Source organism: Vulpes vulpes, chromosome 2 (genome assembly GCF_048418805.1).
Source record: "Vulpes vulpes isolate BD-2025 chromosome 2, VulVul3, whole genome shotgun sequence".
Taxonomy (NCBI): domain Eukaryota; kingdom Metazoa; phylum Chordata; class Mammalia; order Carnivora; family Canidae; genus Vulpes; species Vulpes vulpes.
The window spans coordinates 20,698,282-20,717,411 of NC_132781.1; the positions used below are offsets into that span (position 1 = coordinate 20,698,282).

General features: G+C 51.8%; 2 protein-coding genes across 8 annotated transcripts in view; one reads left to right on the forward strand and one right to left on the reverse strand.

Moving 5' to 3' along the window:
* Window positions 1-9,506, forward strand: part of DNAJC7 (DnaJ heat shock protein family (Hsp40) member C7) — a 30,080-nt gene extending 20,574 nt beyond the window's left edge. For all 3 annotated transcript variants that reach the window (XM_025987100.2, XM_025987101.2, XM_072747198.1), the window contains 8 exons: window positions 472-625; window positions 1,163-1,327; window positions 2,173-2,264; window positions 5,540-5,613; window positions 6,038-6,184; window positions 6,388-6,540; window positions 8,703-8,765; window positions 9,160-9,506. In XM_025987100.2, the coding sequence (XP_025842885.1) occupies window positions 472-625; window positions 1,163-1,327; window positions 2,173-2,264; window positions 5,540-5,613; window positions 6,038-6,184; window positions 6,388-6,540; window positions 8,703-8,765; window positions 9,160-9,197 (886 nt within the window). In that variant the 3' untranslated portion in view covers window positions 9,198-9,506. The remainder of the gene's footprint in view (window positions 1-471; window positions 626-1,162; window positions 1,328-2,172; window positions 2,265-5,539; window positions 5,614-6,037; window positions 6,185-6,387; window positions 6,541-8,702; window positions 8,766-9,159) is intronic.
* Window positions 9,507-10,733: 1,227 nt separating this feature from the next.
* On the reverse strand, window positions 10,734-18,132 carry CNP (2'',3''-cyclic nucleotide 3'' phosphodiesterase). 5 transcript variants are annotated; one of them, XM_025987102.2, is made up of 4 exons: window positions 17,978-18,132; window positions 16,181-16,850; window positions 13,628-13,767; window positions 10,734-12,215 (listed from the first exon to the last, which is right to left on the reverse strand). In XM_025987102.2, exons 1-4 carry the CDS (start codon window positions 17,978-17,980, stop codon window positions 11,766-11,768), a joined length of 1,263 nt encoding a protein of 420 aa, XP_025842887.1. In that variant the 5' UTR covers window positions 17,981-18,132; the 3' UTR covers window positions 10,734-11,765. The 5 variants fall into 5 exon arrangements, with proteins under 5 accessions (XP_025842887.1, XP_072603300.1, XP_072603302.1 ...); XM_072747199.1 differs by having other exon boundaries at window positions 17,960-18,120; XM_072747201.1 differs by lacking the exon at window positions 17,978-18,132 and adding an exon at window positions 17,951-17,965.
* Window positions 18,133-19,130: the final 998 nt, after the last annotated feature.

The following is a 19,130-nucleotide window of genomic DNA, read 5'->3' on the forward strand; positions in this document are numbered from 1 at the left end:
TTTTATTTTTTTTAAATGTAATTTTCTTTTAACACTTCAGGTTTGCAAGTTCTGTAAAGGGCAGTGGTAAATATTTTAGGCTTTGCGGGTCATATAGTCTCCATCAAAACTATTCACCTCTGCCACTGTGGTGCAGAAACAGCCATTGATAATAGATAAATGGATGATGTGGCTAGGTTTCAGTACAGTTTGATTTACAGAAACAGCGGTGGGCAGGATTTAGCCCTTTGGGCTGTAGTTTGCCAATCTCTGTTCTAATAATGACTGAGACACATGAAGTGTATTAAAGATAAATATAGGTCATTTATTTGGGGAAGGTATGGGAAGAGCTTATTGGGATCTGTTGACCTTTGGATACTTTCCATACTAGACACATGGTAAAGGGAAAAACTAGTGATAGTAATCACAAATGATAGTAATGGTAGGGAGATCCAAACCACGGCTGAATGTTCTCCTCTCTGGTTATTGCAGTGACATTTTACGAATGGATTCTACCAATGCGGATGCTCTGTATGTACGAGGTCTTTGCCTTTATTATGAAGATTGTATTGAGAAGGCGGTTCAGTTTTTTGTACAGGCTCTCAGAATGGCTCCTGACCATGAGAAGGCCTGCATTGCTTGCAGAGTAAGTTCTAGGCCCCAGATCTGAGTAGGAAAGAAAGCTTCCTTTTTGAACCTGTGAATCAAAAATGGAAGGTTCTAGGATCACATGAAATGTGATAGCTCCTTTTCCCGCTTTGCCAGGATGCTTGGTCTTTGATTAGAAATTATTTCAGAACTACTTTTATTTGCTTAAAAGTAAATGTGATCATGTAGGGTCAGATCCTTCTAATACCTAAGTGTGTTTTTTCTTATTTTCTTCCCTCAGTGAAGAAAAAATAGTAATGCTTGTCCTAGGGAGTGGAGGTAAATCCTGGGCAAACAAGTCTCAATGATATTCTGTTGCAAATCTTGGTTTCTCCTGTCCACTCTGTAGGAAGCACCAGTGAGCAACAAAGAGCCCAGATGGTGGGGGTACGGGCAGAGGGGTGGGTGGTTGTGGTAAGGATCAGTGCGAGGCTAAACAGCTGGGATCTGAGAAATCAAAAATAGACTTGGGCCTCTTGTACAGTTGTCTGGGTTTCCTGGATATGAACTAACTTCCCCTTGTTTTTCCCTGTAGAATGCTAAAGCACTTAAAGCAAAGAAAGAAGATGGGAATAAAGCATTTAAAGAAGGAAATTACAAGCTAGCCTATGAACTGTACACAGAAGCCCTGGGGATAGACCCTAACAATATAAAAACAAATGCTAAACTCTACTGTAATCGGGGCACGGTTAACTCCAAGGTAAGCACTTGGTCTGGGTCTTGGGGTCTATGGAGATATGTTTAAAGGACCTCAAAGAGGTCTTGGGGAATCTGCCTAATGAGGGCAGCCAGATGAAAGGAGAGAAGATGGTTTTTGTTTGAGAGTTCAGCTTGTTAACGAACTTCCTTCTGAGAGGCAAGCTTTTACCTTTTCCTTGAAATTGAAGGGCACTTGAGGGACAGTTTGGAAGGATATTCCTACCTGTTCTTCCTCAAGATCCCTTTCCTCCACTAAGAGAATGCCAGAGGCTTTGGGATCATTTTTATGCAAATTTTATCATTGTTTTTGGCCTAAGCAAGTGATTATTTCTTTCTTAGGAGTAATTTGAAAGAAATTAGAGTATGAGGCAGGCTTAATTTTTTTGTTCAGCATAACTGATGGTCACCATGCTCAGCTGGAAACAGTCTGCATCTCCACTGTAGTCCTGCATACTATAAGAAACAACAGCAGGCTCCTTGCTCTTATAGTATTCCAGTAGTTAGAAATCAGAGTAATTCATACCCCTCTCATTGGCCTTTGGGAGAATGGAGGGCAGGAACCACCCTTACTATTTCCCTGTCTTGTTTGGGCACTACCCTGGAGTGGTAGAGGTGGTTTATCCCTGCACAGAAGTGTGCCTGGCTTCTATCCTGTAGAAGAGAAACCGGTTTCGAATCTGGCGTCCTTAGCCCTCTGAGACACTAGCTTTCTCAGTGACCGACAGTGTGTGACAGTTAGGGGGCTAGCACGACTGATCGTCTTAGAATTCTGAAGCCGTGCTCACAGCCTCCGGGCTCCCTCAGTCCGCAGAGATGTGAAGTATGACTGCTCTCTCTCTCCTGAAGCTTAGGAAACTAGATGATGCAATAGAAGACTGCACGAGTGCAGTGAAGCTCGATGCCACTTATATAAAAGCCTACTTGAGAAGAGCTCAGTGGTGAGTGCCTCCGGTGGGCGAGGGGAAGAGGGAGTTGCCGCTGGCCTGCCAGGGGAATTGCACTGTGGCTGCTGAAGCAGACCCGGGGATGTTGTGAGGTCATTTGGTCCTTCCCCCTGCCTCTAGGTGGGATTGTTCCAGCCCTAGACTATCTTTATAGACCCCCAGCGGAGGAGATTGCACAAGCTCCCTCAGTCTCCCATGACTGTGTCTTACGCCCCTCACGGTCAGTAAGTTTCCTCTGATGCCTGACCCAAATTCCTTTTGTTAAAGTTTAAATCCGTTTCCTCTGGAGATTGTATTTTGTGTTGTACACTTTTGCTCTAACTTGGCACAGTGCTTGGCACACAGTAGGTGCTCACTCAATAAATGTTTTTGTGGGATGAGTGGATGGTGCTTGGAAGAGGAAAAAATAAAGTATCTCTTGGAGACAGTTGAGAGTTGTGCTTATCCTGTATGTTCTGGGTTAGGGAAGACCGTGTTTCAGTTGGAAGGGATTTAATCTTGCTCAGCCTCTCAGCAGTATAAGGAAGTCCCTTTTGAAGTAGCTCTGTGGGCCTTGGTGATTCATGAGCCAGGCAGGGTATGCCTACTTAGATCTAGTGTCCAGATTGGCCTTCAGAGTCAGCACACTCCCCAGCTTGTACATCCAGAGTTTTCTGCAGATAGGAACCTCAGTCAGGGCTAAGAGAGTCCTCCTCCCCCCAAATCCATCTCTTTTTATTTCAGATTATTTCCCAGGCAGAGAAGAACATTCTATCTTTAAAGTTCCAAAAGGAAGACCTATTTGTTGTATACTAATCCTCCAGCACTCATCCTGTTTCTTGTCATAAAATGTCCAGTCAGAAAACTGATGTTACTGATGGCCTGGAGAGCCCATCATTCCTTAAGCTCCTCTGTCTCATCAGTGGTGGCGGGTGTGGCCTGTCTCCCATTTAGTTGGCCCAGAATTATCCACATTTTTTAAAAGTAGGAAAATTACTACTGTGTGTGGTGCTTTTTTTTTTTTTTAAGTGGAATTCTAAGTAGATGAGTAAGTCCATGAGAGACATCCACAGAATTGTATTATAGACTCTGTGAGACCAGCTGTCAGTCACCTCTTGTTTGCAAACCACTGGCAAACATGGAAGCTTTGGAAGACAACACATACCCTCCGACCCAGCTAAAGACTCGTTTTAACAGATACAAAATGCTATATACAAGTTTACTGTGGTGTTATCTGTAATAGCCAACAAAGAGAATCCCCTAAGTGCCTGGTGGGGCAGAGGTGGCTAGGTACATGACACTATGTCAACTCAAGGGACACTCTAGTTTTAGAACAGGGTATGGGTGAGGAGAAAATTCTTGACTTTTGGGGAAGATAATGGGGTAGATAATTATACCTTTACACATGTTCAATAAGGAAAAATCAATATGGCTTTAATCAGACAAATCCTTATCTTTATGGAAGAAACAATGTTCTCTGAGTGGCTCTCTCTTTGAGATCCCACCACAGGGGACAGCATGCACTTTTGGGCACAGTTGGGCACATCAGTTGTTCTCACATAGCTGGGATTGACACAAAGTAGTGATTAGTTCAGACCAAAGCCTCACCAGAGGCCTGACTCCTGCCCTGGTCTGCCTCAACTTACCCTTAAAGTTGGGGAGATGCCAGATCTTTGCTACATTTCCTGTCTTGGGCTGGAGTTTCCCATTTTCCCTGAAGCTGTGCTTCTCTACTTTTTCTTCAACTTAAAAATATACTAAGTAGGCATATACTTGACATACAGTGTTCTATTGTTTCAGGTGTACAACAGAAAAAAAATTTAAATGTAAATATCTCCTTGAATTTTATTTTATTTTTTTTTAAGATTTATTTTTATTTTTTTTAAGATTTTATTTATTCATGAGAGACCCAGAGAGGGAGAGAGGCAGAGACACAGGAGGAGGGAGAAACTGGCTCCATGCCGGGAGCCTGACGTGGGACTCGATCCCAGGACTCCAGGATCACACCCTGGGCCAAAGGCAGGCACTAAACCACTGAGCCACCCAGGGATCCCCTCTCCATGAATTTTAAAAACATGTTAAGTAAAAATGAAAAATCACTATAATATAAGCTTGTTTAATACATTCCAAAAGGGCATGGCAGGGTCATTAAGGCTGCTTATCTGATCATCCCACAGCCTGGGGCCATCAACTTATATTATTTTTCATCCTGTATATTATAGCTTCATCTCTGAGCTCCTGGTAGCATTTGTGCAGTGTCTTCAGGGCACTGGTTTTTTTCACTATTTTTTAACGAAAGTTGTAAATCATGGTGTTGCCAGAAAATTAGAGATGCTGAAGCAGTTGGGCTCCTGTCTTGCCAGCCACGTCAGTAGCACTGCCTTGCCCCGGCCTCTAAGCCTGGTGGGGCTCTGATGTTTGTGTAGGTGGGTTGGTGTAGTGGCAGCAGAGTACATTTGGTCTCTGTTGTGCAGTGGCTAGCTGCGCTGCACGGTCACCCCTGCTCCCCAGCTGATGTGGTCTGGCTCAGGAATTCTACCACAGTCTGTGTAAGAGGTAGGCCAGTCTTGGTGTCAGAGATCTTATCAGGATGTGAAAAATGCCACTTTGCTTCTGTGGAAGAGGTGGTCTTAAAAGGTCTGGTCTTAAAAGGTCTTAAAAAGTCTGTCAGGCTAGATTCTTCTCCTCTTGGACCAGCCCTTTTCTTCTGCACTATTGAAATAGGAGCAAGCATGTGTTTAGAGTCTCCTTTTCTCTCATTTACCTGCACCTCTCAGATTGATTAGACTCAGTAGGAACATTTGCCAGCAGCCATCACCTGGAACTTGTCCTTTTAGTGGCTCACTAATCCCACCTCTACTCTGGATTGGAGCTGGTCTTGCATGTTCTATGGCACTACAGGTTTCAGAGCTTTTCCATATCCATTGCTCTCACTTGATCTTTTTTTTTTTTTTTTTTTTTTGCATTTCAGTCCCAAGTAATCGTTCAAGTAGGTGCCTTTTCAGATGCCTCTTGAGGGCTCTGTGAAATCAGAAGGAACCTTCTCCTGTTGGTTGCTTTCTGCCCAGAGTATCACTTTGCTGGTGGGTGCAAGTGGCATGAGATCTCTCTCTTTTTTACCTTGAGGAATTGGTAGTTAATTTTTTCTCACAGCTAGCTTAAGGACTCCTGTTTAATTAAACATTTCAACCAAAAGTGTGTCTCTCGCTTGAGCTGTGCCTCTTCTACCAGAGCAATACTGAAGGCCATTGCTATTCATGTTGCTGTCCTGCCTTGTATTTCCTTTTCAGTTACATGGACACAGAACAGTATGAAGAAGCAGTGCGGGACTATGAAAAAGTATATCAGACGGAGAAAACAAAAGGTAAAGCGGTTTGAGAGCATGTTTCTCAGGGAACTGTGAGGTCTTACTCTTAGGCCCTTAAAACTGGACACAGGAACGTTTGATTCGGGGATCAGAGATATACCTGGAGCTTATTTAACCACTGGCCAGGAAAGAAGTGAACAGAGGTGCCAAGTGCCAGGATAGGGCCCTTCTTTTCTGGCCATTAATCCTCTCTGTCACTTTCCCTTCCTTTTCTGTATAATTAGGCTAATGTGAGGAACTGAAATATGAGTAGGTTTTTTTGTTGTTTTGTTTTTAGTTTTCAGAAGAAAACACCATAACACCAACCATAAACGTGCCTGGTATGGTTAACAAGGTTTCTGATGGCAAGGCATCTGGGTTAGGGCCTGGTAAGGGAAACCAGAGTCAGATTTATCCATTGACTCTCGATGTCTCCTTCTAGAACACAAACAGCTCCTCAAAAATGCACAGCTGGAACTGAAGAAGAGTAAGAGGAAAGATTACTACAAAATTCTGGGAGTGGACAAGAATGCCTCTGAGGATGAAATCAAGAAAGCTTACCGAAAACGGGCCTTGATGCACCATCCAGGTAGATAGAGTGTGTGTGGTGAGCAGACTTGGGAAGAACAAACGGGGCCGGCCCTGCCAAACTCAGGCTAGAATAAAAGTTTCTGGCTCTCTGGCTGGGAATGAGATGTTGCTAACTTCCATACTCTCCAAACTCTGGAAATGCCAGATTCTAAAATTTTGTTTTCTTGGGACTCAGTTCTTCCCGTACTCCTCCCCCTTTAGATCGGCACAGTGGAGCCAGTGCCGAAGTTCAGAAGGAAGAGGAGAAAAAGTTCAAGGAAGTTGGAGAAGCTTTTACCATCCTCTCTGATCCCAAGAAAAAGACTCGCTATGACAGTGGACAGGACCTAGATGAGGAAGGCATGAATATGGGCGGTGAGTTGGTTGGGGCAGCCTAGGATGAGCCTGACAGCTGTGGATTGTTACAGTTTTTCTAAAGACACTCCAGAGGGAAGTCTGTATAACAACCATTGAGGCAGAGTGATGTGTAAAACCCACCCTGGATGAATACCTGTGATGTGTGAGGTACTGTGATGGGTGCTAGAGATAAAGGTAAGTCAACCAGGTCTCTGAGCTCCGAGAACCCAGTCTTGGGCTTTGCACCCAGACTCACAGGCCACCTCTAACCCCTGGATATGGAGTCACAACCCAGGGTGCAGAGTGGGTACTCAGGAGGTGAGCCCTAGGAAGGGGAAGGCTTGGCAGTGCAGAAAGAATACCTTCAGGGAGCTGCGAGGGGCTGAGTATGAGAGGATAGAGGGTGCCTAAGGCAGGAGATGGTGAGACATGAGGCCCCAAAGTAGCCGGATAACTCCTCTCCCCCACCAGAAGGCCTTAGCAGCTTGAATAGGGAATATGAGCCTTTTCCTATGGACTGGAAGTTTCTGCCCACTGCAGGGCATATGCTGACTGATATTTACGTTTGTCACCCATTCCTGGCAGGCTTCACAGAGTTCAGTTTCCTCCAAAGACTTAAAATGAAATAAAGCATAGCTAGCTGGCAGTGTTGCTGCTCGTCGTGAGCTCCGTTGGAGATGAAAGGATAGGAACTATGCAGTGGTTCTCAGACCACTGTCTCCAGTGCCAGCCTTTCTCCTCCATTAAGAAAATCTATTGGAATTTAAAATAGGATTGATGATCCTAGATAGTCCTCTCTCTGGTTCAGGGTGTGTGTGTGCTTTAAAAACCTAGGTTTACCAGTAGTAAACATTGCTCTGCCCAGCAGTTGAGAGGAGCAATAAGCAGTCAAAAACTATTGAAGAAGATGGGATCCCTGGGTGGTGCAGCGGTTTGGCTCCTGCCTTTGGCCCAGGGCGCGATCCTGGAGACCCGGGATCGAATCCCACGTCAGGCTCCCGGTGCATGGAGCCTGCTTCTCCCTCTACCTATGTCTCTGCCTCTCTCTCTCTCTCTCTCTCTCTCTGTATGACTACATAAATAAATAATAAAAAAAAAAAAAAATTAAAAAAAAAAAAAAAAAAACTATTGAAGAAGAAGAAAAAAAAAAAAAAACTATTGAAGAGTTCTAAGTAGGGAGCTCCGAACCAGAGTTTGGCTCCAGAAGTATATTTATGATGGCAATGAAGAGGTGGTTTGGTGCGGTGAAGGGGGAGATGGAGGAAAGCACAAATGGGTAGGACAGGATTGGAGGCCACAATGGGAGACGTGGCAGGAGATGGTTGCTGACATATTGGAAGAAGGGAAGGATGAAGCTGAGTGGCTTTGGGTGGCTGACTTGATGGAGCTGGTCATTGAACTAGGGGACCCAAGATGAGCAGATACACAGGCAAGGAAGAATTTAATTTTGGATACAGTGTGCCTGTTGCACCAACTGGTGGAGATAAATCCTCTGTGGCTTAGGAAGTCAGGTGGAGGTGGGGACAGCAGACCTGCTGTGGCCTTATCACTAGGCCACAGCACTGGAGACTGGCCAGAGCTGGAATGTTTGCTTCTGCTGCCTTCACTGGCCACATGATCTTGAGCAAGTTACTTAAGTTCCTTTGTCTGGTTTTGTTGAGTATAATTGGGGATGATGTAAGGTATGCAGAGTACCCACCATGATTGGCACCTGGTAGGTGCTTAATAAACCATGGCGCTTTTTTTTTCCTGTCATACTGTCTAGACATTGCATGGAATCAAATGAATACTGTAAACCTTAGATCTTATTCCTATATTTAGTGTTAGTATTCCTATATTTAGTTTAGTTTCTAGATTTTCACCCTTTCAGTAGCAGCCCCAGCATTATAGACAGACAGAATGGGGTATCTCATGTCAGTAAGTGCAAATGCCATCCCAGTTGTGATGAAGGTCCAGCAGAGGAGGTTGAAGCAAAGAAAGCTTTCATTCCGGCCCGAGCTGGGAAGGAGGGAATGTGTCCTACAAGTGGGATCGAGCAGCGTTAAGCATGGAACGTGGGGGCAGATATGCCCACCCACAGTCAGGTTTTGGAAAAGGATGCACATCATAAGTTCCTCTTCAGACATGTCTAACTTTTTCCAACTTTTTGTCCCTTCCCTGTCTCTTGCTCTACTCCATAGATTTTGACGCAAACAATATCTTCAAGGCATTCTTTGGCGGTCCTGGGGGCTTCAGCTTTGAAGGTGGGTATGCCTCCCACTCTCGGGAGTTCCCCAAATCACAGGCCCATAATGTGACTCCCCCCTCAGGTATAGTCAGCAAGGCCCATCTAGCAGGGTACCGATCCACTCAGGTGCTGTTGAGCATGGAGGCAGGGAGGCTCCTGGGCACACCATACCTTGGGACTGTTAGTGCCACACCTCTGCAGGGCTGGGAAGGCATCTCAAAGCTGTCGAGTGCCAGGGCTTCTCTGCAAGAGTGAAGGTTAGAAGCTACACACGAGCTGTGCTCTTATGCTCCCGACACCCCAGAGCCTAGGCTGGCAGTTTTTCTGTTGGGAGTTCGAAGCAGCCCTTGAAAACGAGCAGTGATCTTTCCACGCAGAGCCAACTAACAAGCCCTTCTTTTGCCTTACAGCATCTGGTCCAGGGAATTTCTTTTTTCAATTTGGCTAATGAAAGGAAACCATCCGGAACCCAGAAAGTGCAGACTTGCTCAGTGTAACCTTGAACGTGGGCACAGCTCACCTCCTCCCTTCATCTCGTCTCCCCGTCCTTAGAGCAGTTGCGTTTTCTTAGTTGGATACCCCTGTGTCTGTGTGAGTGGGGGGAAGGAAGGGAGCCAGCGCGGAAGACTGCGGGGAGGGGAGGGGAGAGGGGTGGGGGGTGGACAGGGAGGCAGCTTGTGAATTTTTGTTTTACTGTTTAACTTTATTAAAAAAGAAAAAAAATTAAGAGAATAAAATGTTTTGACCCTTTCTGGCACTTTGCTCTGGCAGCTGCTTTGTGTCACTCCAGAGTTGGTAGGCCAGAGCTGAGCCCCCAGCACGGAGTTGGTACGGACATGGATTGTAGGCTCTGCACCTGGCCCATGAGGGGTGTGGGCACCTGGGGCATCATGGCTGGGGGATGCTGGCCACCTCTCCCAGGCCTATTCAGCCTGAGTGCTGAGCAGACCTGAGAATGCTCAGTCATAGGTTATCTGATGGTAAGGGCCAGCACCGCTCACCAGAAGCTGCGTGTGTCCAAAGCACACATGGAGCGTGGCTGGGTATGCTCAGGCTGAGCTGACCCAGACTGAGGACGTTTACACAGCCCCTCGTGGTCCTGTTGCCAGTGCAGGCTAAGGGACATGGGGACGGAGACAAAATCCTGCCTCCCTGACCCTTTCCAGGTGGGACACACAGCTCCTGGGCGCAGGGGTCCAGGCACAGACCTGAAGCTCACATGGTTGCATTCTTAGGAGATACCCTTCACCTCCACTGCTGTCCCTTCTGTGTGGGAGAGGAGTTGGGGGAGAAAGCAGTGACTAGTGTCCTGCTGTTCAAGTCAAGTGTAGTGGTCGTGGCAAGTGATCTTTTTGGAGGAGTTCCAGGCAGAGAGATTTGAGACTTAGACTGATGCTCAGAATTTTAGCACTTCGGTAGCAGAGATGGCTGGGAAAGGACTATGGACCAAATAGGTAACTTATGCTTCTCTTCCTTCTGACCCCACCCCCCCACCCCCAACCCCATTCTTTCCAGTCTTCCTCCACCAGCACCAAGGCCACGGCGATAGGATGACTGAGTTAGGCCTGAGAAGCTCCCCCATTGGCCTGTACGACACTCCTGAGGATGGCCTTCCCTAGAGAACTGGTGGAAACCCAGACCAGCACCGTGGGTCTAGCTGAGCAGTCCCTCTGATTGTTTGGGGCTGGCACACCTGTGGGTCTCTTGCCTCAGTTAATGGGGGACGACAGGCTCTGCTCCACGTCCCTCAGACCCAGACACCCCCCACTTTGTGTGCATCTAAGATCAGCCGCTCTCCTTTCTGCCGCCTCATGAAAGCCAACACTGTTCAGCTGCCCAAGCTCACCACAGCTGTGCCCAGCCAGCAGAGGGGAGACAGGACCGATGGCCCCAAGCTGCGGGACAAAGCCAGTCCTGATACACCAGCCCTGGCCCCAGGGAAGACTGAGCTGGGCACAGAAGGGTGAGAGAGACTGCACACGGCCAGGATTAACACAGTTTATTTCACGGTCAGTCTTACAAGTCACTGAGGTTGGGCAAAGCCAGGATAGTAACTTAAATCTCAAGCACTTTCGTCCAGTGACAACCCGATTAGCAAGGCCCTGTTACTGAGCAGGGGGCAGTGGAAGGCACCCCAGAAACCACAGCACATGTACCAATGTTTAAAACCCCTTCCCAGAGGCACTAGCTGGGGCGTGGCCCTCACCAGCCAGAGGGCCACTCTGTTGGCACTTGGTCCCCACCCACTGGCCCCCTGTGGAGGAGGCAAGCTGGACCTGGCAGACAGCAAGATGGGAGCTTTCCCACCGAGGTACTTGCTCTGGCCTCCATCTTCCCATCCCGATGACACAGCCACACCACTGCACAGGATGGCCAGCCTGTCCCCTGCCTGGGGTGAGAACAACAGCCAACTGGGATGTGGCTGTTGCTTATTCTTCTCTTTTCTTCCCTACTTGTCAAACTATTCCCTAGTTATAGTGTGGAGGAGGAGGGGACAGGCACTTAGGACTAAAGGTGGGATGAACCCCCCCCTTCTCTTTTCTACCCTGGTAAGAAGCCCCAGCCTACATGGGGCTGTAATGATTAAGATCCGGGGTCAAAGCCCAGGGATCCCTCCCACCCTCTCCAATTCCCATGGCCGCAGTGACCACCCTGTGGGGACATGCAGCTCTGGGGCATCTCTCTGCGCTAGCCAGCTTGGGGCAGGGGCACCTGGGACAGGCAGCAGGGCTTGGGGTTGTGGCTGCGGCTCCAGGCCCAGGCTGGCTCAGCCTTGTCAGCTTCGCTCTGGGTTCCTGAATGGCGTTCCCCCACACCCCTCTAATGTTGAAAGCTTGGGTGTTAAGAGGGGACAAGGGTGGGGAGGAGAAGCTACAAGTTTTTAAAAAGTTATGGAAAGGTTAACTTTGAGTAAAAAAAAAAAAAAAAAAAAATGTCCTAAAGATCAAGCAGAAGGCATGCTTCCCTCTCCCCCCGCTTTTCTTCTAGACCGGGGGGCTGACAGTGGCCAGAACACTCAGATGATGGTGCAGGACTGCAAGGCGCCTCCCTTGCGGCTGCCGTGCGTGGGCACAGGTTTGCCCTTCCCGTAGTACCCTGTGAAGATGGCCCTGACCTCTAGCTTCTTGGCCAGGCTCAGCAGCCAGCGCCCATTGCCCAAGGAGTAGAGTTTGCCCCGGTTTAGCTCACCCACCTCCTCACCTCGGCTGCCCCCCTTCTCCTGCCGCACAATCTCCAGGAGGTCAATGCCCGTCTGCACGGGCTCCACGTCACCCGCACAGCCGAGGGTGATGTGAGCCCGGCTTCCCCGGGGCAGGCTGTCAGAAGGGGACAGCTTGTCCACGTCATTTGGCCACAATGGCAGCTCCTGCTCGCTCAGCTCCACCCGGGCTCCAGCAGTCTTGGGCGTCACAAAGAGGGCAGTGATGGTCAGCGTGAAGGCCTTGCAGTAAGACTTCTTCACCACCTGCAGGGACAGAATGACAGCCCTAAGCTAGAAGTGGTAGCCCCTGGAGCAGACAGTTGACCAAGAGTGGGCTTCGCAGAGGTGGACACCACTGAGTAGAATGCTCCGGTAAAAGCTGCGCACAGCCTGTGTTGTGAGAGGACATCTTTCTGCTGCCCCCGTCAGGCTGATGTGAGAAAGTGGAGGTGCCAATGGTGCTGGACACCGGGAGCTGAAAGCCAGGCTTCCTGAACTCATCCTGGCTCCCCACCTACTAGCTAGCTGCAGGGCTCCGAGCAAGCCACTTAACCTCTCTGCATTGGCTCATTACACAGGAGTAATACTAGAACCTACCCCAGTGTCTGGATGAAATGAGTGTCTGGGTGAAGATTCTAGAACAGTGACAGGCATGTGACAAGTGCTACTGTCATTACTACTCAGCTCAGCCTGGTAAAAGCCACCATAGAGCCCAGGCAATATCCCAGACGACAAGCTGAGGTCAGAAATAAGTGCCTCTGATCAAAATCCACCTTGTACACCTTGGTTTACATCAGCTCACACTAATCAGATCCGATTAAATCTGATTTTCTGAGAAAGACCATCTCTCCCAACCAACCATAAAAGTGTCTCTATTTTTGCTCACAATCCCTTGTGCCGGGTGCCTAACAGGTGCTTAAAAAGTACTGCTGGGCACACGGATGGTTGAGATGGTAGCGGCCAGTGTTACATAGTCCCTCATGCAGCTATGCTAGGTGCCATGAATACTACAATAAAGACAAACTAAAAAATGCAAGTGGGGGAAACCAATGAACAATCAATAAAACGGCCCTGCATTAACCTAGCAGACAATTGGGGGAGACAGGTAGAGAGCTGGAGGAAGGCCTGGCTGAGAAGGCCACACCCCGGAAAGCTGGAGACCAGTGCGCACCCAGGCTACATGCCTGCTGCTTAAGGAGCGTGCATCAGAGGCGGCAGGCAGGAGAGAACGGCTGAGTGGGAGGGAAAAGCGTGGCACCCCGAAGCCAAGAAGCCTCACTATCCCTCAATGCGCCCTACTCCAAGGTAAGGCCAGGCCTGGGACCCGGGGACAGGGACCTCAGAGCACCAGGTTCCCAGGGGAACTCAACACAGGCTTGGAGAGGCCAGAGCAGGAGCCTGCTGCCCGCCCTCCGTCTGCGGATGTGAAAGGCACTGGTGGGGAGGCCTTGGGGGCGAATGCACAGGCTGGTGGCAGTACTGGGGGCGGCGGCGGGTAGAAAGGGCAGCTGACCATCTGCACAGCAGAGCCTATGGAGGGGCGAGCTGGAGCAGGAGATGCCATTTTTTCCTGGGAGGCTGTCTTGTGTCTGGGCCCTGCCGTGAGCCAGCCCCCATCTCCAGAAGACCCTGCCCTCGCCCCACCTCAGCCAGGTGTCCCCGGGGGGAGCACTCACATCCTGCTGGGCATACTCGTCTGCCCCGGCAGCCTTCCCGTAGTCACAGAACTTGGTTGTGCAGTGCAGCACGCCTGGGGGTCTCTTCCCAAAGTAGGTGACCAGCTCAATCTTCTCTCTGGGCTCATCCCCAGAGACAACTGCAGGGGGAGAGAGTAGGGCCGTCAGGGCAGGAGAGCAGGGGCTACCAGCCCAATACCACTCACCAAGACAACGGGGACTCCAAGGAAAAAAAAACTGGACATCAAGCCTGAGTTCTCCAGCAATCCACCATAATTCACTCCTTCATTAGTTGGTCAAACCAACAGCCACATCAGAGTTACGAAAAGGCCTCTCAATTCCCTGGTTTCACGACTTGTAGATTTTTACGCCTCTTTTCCGGACTTGAGAACTAAGGCACTCGTAACCCAGAGAATAGGCAGCTCAGGCCAAGGGAATTTCAGCTTTATTAGCTACATATCTAGAAGAGGGAAGCGAGTCATGAAAAATGGGGTAGAAAGGCCTAAAGCTGTTGGAGCCATCGTGGTAGGATGGAAGGAGTCAGGAAGTGACATTCCAGCCCACTTTGGCCTGGGGCAGGTGACCGACACTTATCTGTCAGTCAAGTACCATTAGGGTGACCACACACCCATGTTCCCAGGGTCCCCGGGGGAACCTAGGAGTGCCCCCTTTCACTCGGGCCTAACAGGACGAGAAGTTACCCAGTCACTGTGACATGTACCTTTCAAACCTGTCTGGTGGGCTGAGAGCCTACCAAGGGCCCAGAGTAGGAAGGGTCTTGGAATATAACGAGAGGATACTACATGGCGAGACTTGAAGTATCCATGACTTCAACTGCCTGGCTCCAGGCCTGTGGCCAGTTTGAGTCACTAGATTTGTCCTCTTTACTCTCAGAGTTGAGTCCCTAGGAGGATGTCACTCACCCTCCACGGCGGAGGGAGAGTGCTCTGAGAGCACGCCCATTACATTTCTCCTGTTGTGTCCTAGGCAGGAAAGGGTTGCAATTTTTAATGGTAAAGGCAGCTTCAAAAGGCAGTCACCCCACAAGGCAGAGCCACCAGCTCTAACCCGGAGCCCTGCCCATAGGGTGCTTTTCTGCCAAGAAATTCCAGGTACAGGGCTCACGCCTGGACAATGTCACTGCAGGAGTCACAGCTCCCTGGTTTCCCAGTGTTCCAGCTTTAGTGGCCAACCAGAGTTCTCTGAGCACATATCCAGGCACAAATTTTGCCCCTGAGCCACACAGGAATACGGGTGGGGATACTGCAAGTAGGAGGATAATCTAAAATTTGTTAAAGGAATAGATGGAGGGATCCCTGGATGACGCAGCGGTTTGGCGCCTGCCTTTGGCCCAGGGCGCGATCCTGGAGACCCGGGATCGAATCCCACATCAGGCTCCCGGTGCATGGAGCCTGCTTCTCCCTCCGCCTGTGTCTCTGCCTCTCTCTCTCTCTCTCTGTGACTATCATAAATAAATAAAAAATTAAAAAAAAAAAAAAAAGGAATAGATGGATTAGTGGATGACATACCCCTAAGAGACCACTATAGGACAGTAAAGGCCACCAAACCTTATCCCAAATCTACCCTATTCACTGGCTCAAACTGCCCTTGTCAGGAGAGGTCCAACCCAATTTGGGGAGGGCCCTGCTAGAGTTGACAGTGTCCAGGGCTCTCGTCCAGGCTCTCGCTGTGGCCCTGCGCAGATCCCAGACCCCTTCTCAGTGTTTTCCCATCTGAAAATGAGGGGCCTGGACCAGGTGAGAAGCTGTTCTCTGGAGCTGTAGGAGGCCACAGGAGGTGCACTGGCAGTCTGAGACCTGGGACCCATACCCAGGGAAGTCCCAATACTCCTAGCTCTGACTATTTTGCAGCTTAAGATTCTGTGGAATTTTTTTTAAGTTATTTTAATTAATTATTTTAAGAGAGCGAGGTAGGGAATGGTGGAGGGAGAGGAGAATCTTAAGCATGCTCCACACCCAACACGGAGCCCCACGCAGAGGTCCATCTCACCATCCCAAGATCATGACCTGAGCCAAAGCCAAGAGTTGGATTAAGCCACCCAGATGCCCATTAAGTTTATTTTTTTTTTAAACTAATCTTTATGCCTGACATGGGGCTGGAACTGACAACCCCAAGATCAGGCTCTACCCACTAGGCCGGCTGGGTGCCCCTCTGGAATACTTCATTTCAGAAAGATGGCTCTGGGCTAAACACAAGCTAGACACACGGCACCAGGTTCTTCCTCTCAGGTTGTATGAAACATGGACACGCTTCCTGTGATGCCAGGAATGTGTTTTCCCCCCTGACCCCAGAGACAGTGCTCTCCATCCAGCGGGGCAGGGTGGCGCGGAGGAGGGGGGCCCTGGGAAGCACCTCTCCCCACGTCCCCCTGCGCCTCCACCTCCACCGTGAGGCAGCTCTGCCTCGCCCCAGGTGGGCCTCCACCTGCCAGCCACGCTGTGAGAACAGCCAGTCCCGGGCACACAGACGAGGGGGGCTTAGGGATGAGGCCGACCCTCTGTGCCCTCCCCGGGCCCCGGCCCCACCACCTACAGTGTCGCAGCTCCTTCTTGAAGGCCTTGTGATTCCCCAGCTCCTCCAGGAAGGCCTGGCCGGCTTTGCGGAGGCTCTCGGAACTCTTCTTGGTCAGGAACCAGCCGAAGTAGAGCGGCAGGAAGTCCTTCTCCAGCCCCGGCTTCAGCTTCTTGAGCTCGTCGGCCGACAGCTGCCACTGGTTCTTCTCCTTGAGCTGGGCGCAGTCCAGCCGCCACGCCGTCTTGGGCTCCACCAGCACCACCTGGTACTGGTACTGGTCGGCCAGCTCGAAGAGCTGCTCCAGCCGCTCCCGCTCGTGGTTGGTGTCATCCAGCACCAGGACCCGGACGTCCCGGCGGCAGTAGGCGGCCAGGTCCTCGTCCAGCCGCTTGTACTCCTCAGAGAAGTCTCCTCGCGCGCCGGGGGTGATCTTGTAAGCGTCGGCGGACACCATCTTGGTGCCATCTCGGTACCTGTCCACGATGACGCGGGCCAGGGTGGACTTGCCGCTCCCCGGCAGGCCGCGCAAGATGAAGAGCGTCTTGCACTCTTGCAGCGTGGCCACCGTCTCCTCATCCTGCAGGAAAGGAAACTGCAGCTCAGGCTTGTCCTTGGCCCCCGAGGATGACATTTTGCGGAAGAAGATCTTGGGCAGGAACGCGTGGCTCTTTCGGGAGAAGCTTCTGTTCTGTGTGAGGAGGGAATGGGCAGGTGTCAGCCAGCTCACTCGAGGCCACCCCACCAGTGTTCCCCCTTGACTCCGGCCTCCCAGCCCTGAGTTATAGGCGCCCCCGGAGCTGTGGGCGCTTCCCAAGCCGACCCTCTCCTCTGTCCTGTGTGGCCGCCAGCTGCTCCTGGTCGCATAGGAGGGAGGGGAGACCTCCTCGGAGCCTTCCTAAACTCTGAACTGCCCCTGCTCAGAGCTGTAGCTTCAAGGGTCCCCCACTGCTGCCACCTCTCAAGGGAAAGTGCGCTGCAAGCGCATGCCTGTGGTTCTGGGAGGGGACCCTAACTTTATATTCTTGGCACCTATTAAGGATGACCTCTTTGGAGGTGGGGCTGCTACGTCTGGGCAAAGCCACAGCTGCCTGGGCTCTGGGTGTGCAGAGGACGGTGGGGGTGGAGGAGGGTTACCCAAAGACTGCCTCCCCTCCCCCAACAAGGGCAGGGACAGATAATACTCTCTTGTCTGGGATGGGGGGGGACAATGGTCCCACAGAAGGGCTGGTGGGGGGCAGGGCGGGAGAGCGCCGGACAAAGGGCCTCATTCACCACGCCTGCCACCTCCTCCTCCGCCCCCGGCCCCCCACAAAGTCGTGGTCTTTGTGCCTGCCCCAGGCCCGGGCGGCCCAGGGCACCTGCGTCCCGCTCCGCCCCACCGCTTTGCTGTGTGTCCGCGGCACCTCTCGGAGCCACGTGCTCTCCCGCCCTAGGTGACCACACCTGTTGCGGGAAGCGGTCCTCCCGGCAGCACGCGGAGCGCCGCGCTGGCTTCTCTCCGACAGGGCCCTGGCGCGGGGGGCGGCGAGGGGTGCCCGCCCCCCCCCGCCCTACCCCGCCGCGGACCCGGCGGGCCGAGCTCCCGGGCGCCCGGCCCTGCCCTCCTCCAGCGGCCGTGCCCGCTCCCCGCTCCGCCCGGGCCTCCCCTACCTCAGGCGGCACCCGACGCCCCGGAGAGCCAGAGCTCAGCTCCGGAACCTCGGGTCCTCATTTGCATATGCCACTTCCTCCCGAAATCCCCCCGAACTCCCGTCTTCCGTGGGGGTGCTTCCCCGTCCCGCCGCCTGCCCCGCTCACCCCGCTCACCCCGCTCACCATGATGAGGGGGCGCCGCCGCGGCCTCCTCGGCAGGCACTAGCTCTCCGGGGCCGCCCGCCTGCGCGGAGGGACACGGAGCCCAGCGGTGGTGCGACCCCCCGCGGGGCCGCCTTACATAGCCCGGGGGCGGGCGCGGGGGCGGGGCGCGCGGCGGGGCGGGGGCGGGGCGGGCGCGGGCCCCTCGGCGCAGGCGCGGCGAATCGAAACCCGAAACTGACCTGGCCCAGGGCGCGCGCGGGCGGGGGGGGGGGCGTGTCCCGCCCCGGCAGCGAGCGAGCCCCGCAGAGTTCCCCGGGAGCCCTAGACAAGACGCGGGCGGCCCCGTTTCTCCCGCCCCGCGTCGGGGCTGGGATGGGGCCAGGGAGGCGGGGTCATGCAAGGTCAGATCCTGTCTTTATTTAAAATTTTGATATTCATCATGGGGTTTTTTGCGTGGTGTCTTTTACAAAATTACGTTAAAAGCACGTTATATGTTGCTTACTGAGTTTCCTGGTGCCCCGTGAAACGGTGCATCTGACATGCCTCACTCGCCTGTTAGTCGGAGCCCGGTCCCTAGCGAGGCAACGAACTTCAGTCCTAACCCTTCCTTCCAGGGACTGAAGATGGAGTAGCCGGGATGGACAGATGAATAATGTAGTAAAATCCTAGCTCATCCTCTGCGGCACCTGTTGAGCCACCACCTCCTCTGCGAAGCCACCGAAAGGTCGGTCGGATTTTGGAGAGCGTCCCGCGTACCAAGTGCTGTGCTAAGCACCCATAGGAGCCCCCCACCAACCCCGGAGGTAGATACCCATTCTGCAGAGGACGAAACCCACTTGCTTGAGGAGCCCATTACTTGACTGTACCGCCCGAGGTGCCGCAGGAAGGGTCTAGCCGCCACTCCCACTGCGGACGCTCCCTCTTCTGGGACAGGAGCTTTCTTCCTCTGGGCTGCTGGAGCGCAATGCCCCTGTGAGTGCCAGCATTCATGTCACTGGGCCTTCCAGGCTTCAGCGTGTTGTCCCATCATCATTTCTTCCATAAAACCCCCCACCGTGCCCTGACCACAGCAGACACTCAGCAAGATGAAGCGATGGCCAGTGGTTGTGCACACATGCCTCCACTCCCAGGCTTTTCTTTCCTTTTCTTCCCCTCTTTAAGCTAACCTGGT

Coding starts and splice junctions, on each gene's coding strand:
- CNP (XM_072747199.1), bottom strand. CDS start 17,980: ATGGTGAGCGGGGTGAGCGGG. Junction 16,851..17,959: donor TGGTGAGCGGGGTGAGCGGG/GTGAGCGGGGCA, acceptor CTCCTCACACAG/AACAGAAGCTTCTCCCGAAA. Junction 12,216..13,627: donor ACGAGTATGCCCAGCAGGAT/GTGAGTGCTCCC, acceptor CTGTCCCTGCAG/GTGGTGAAGAAGTCTTACTG.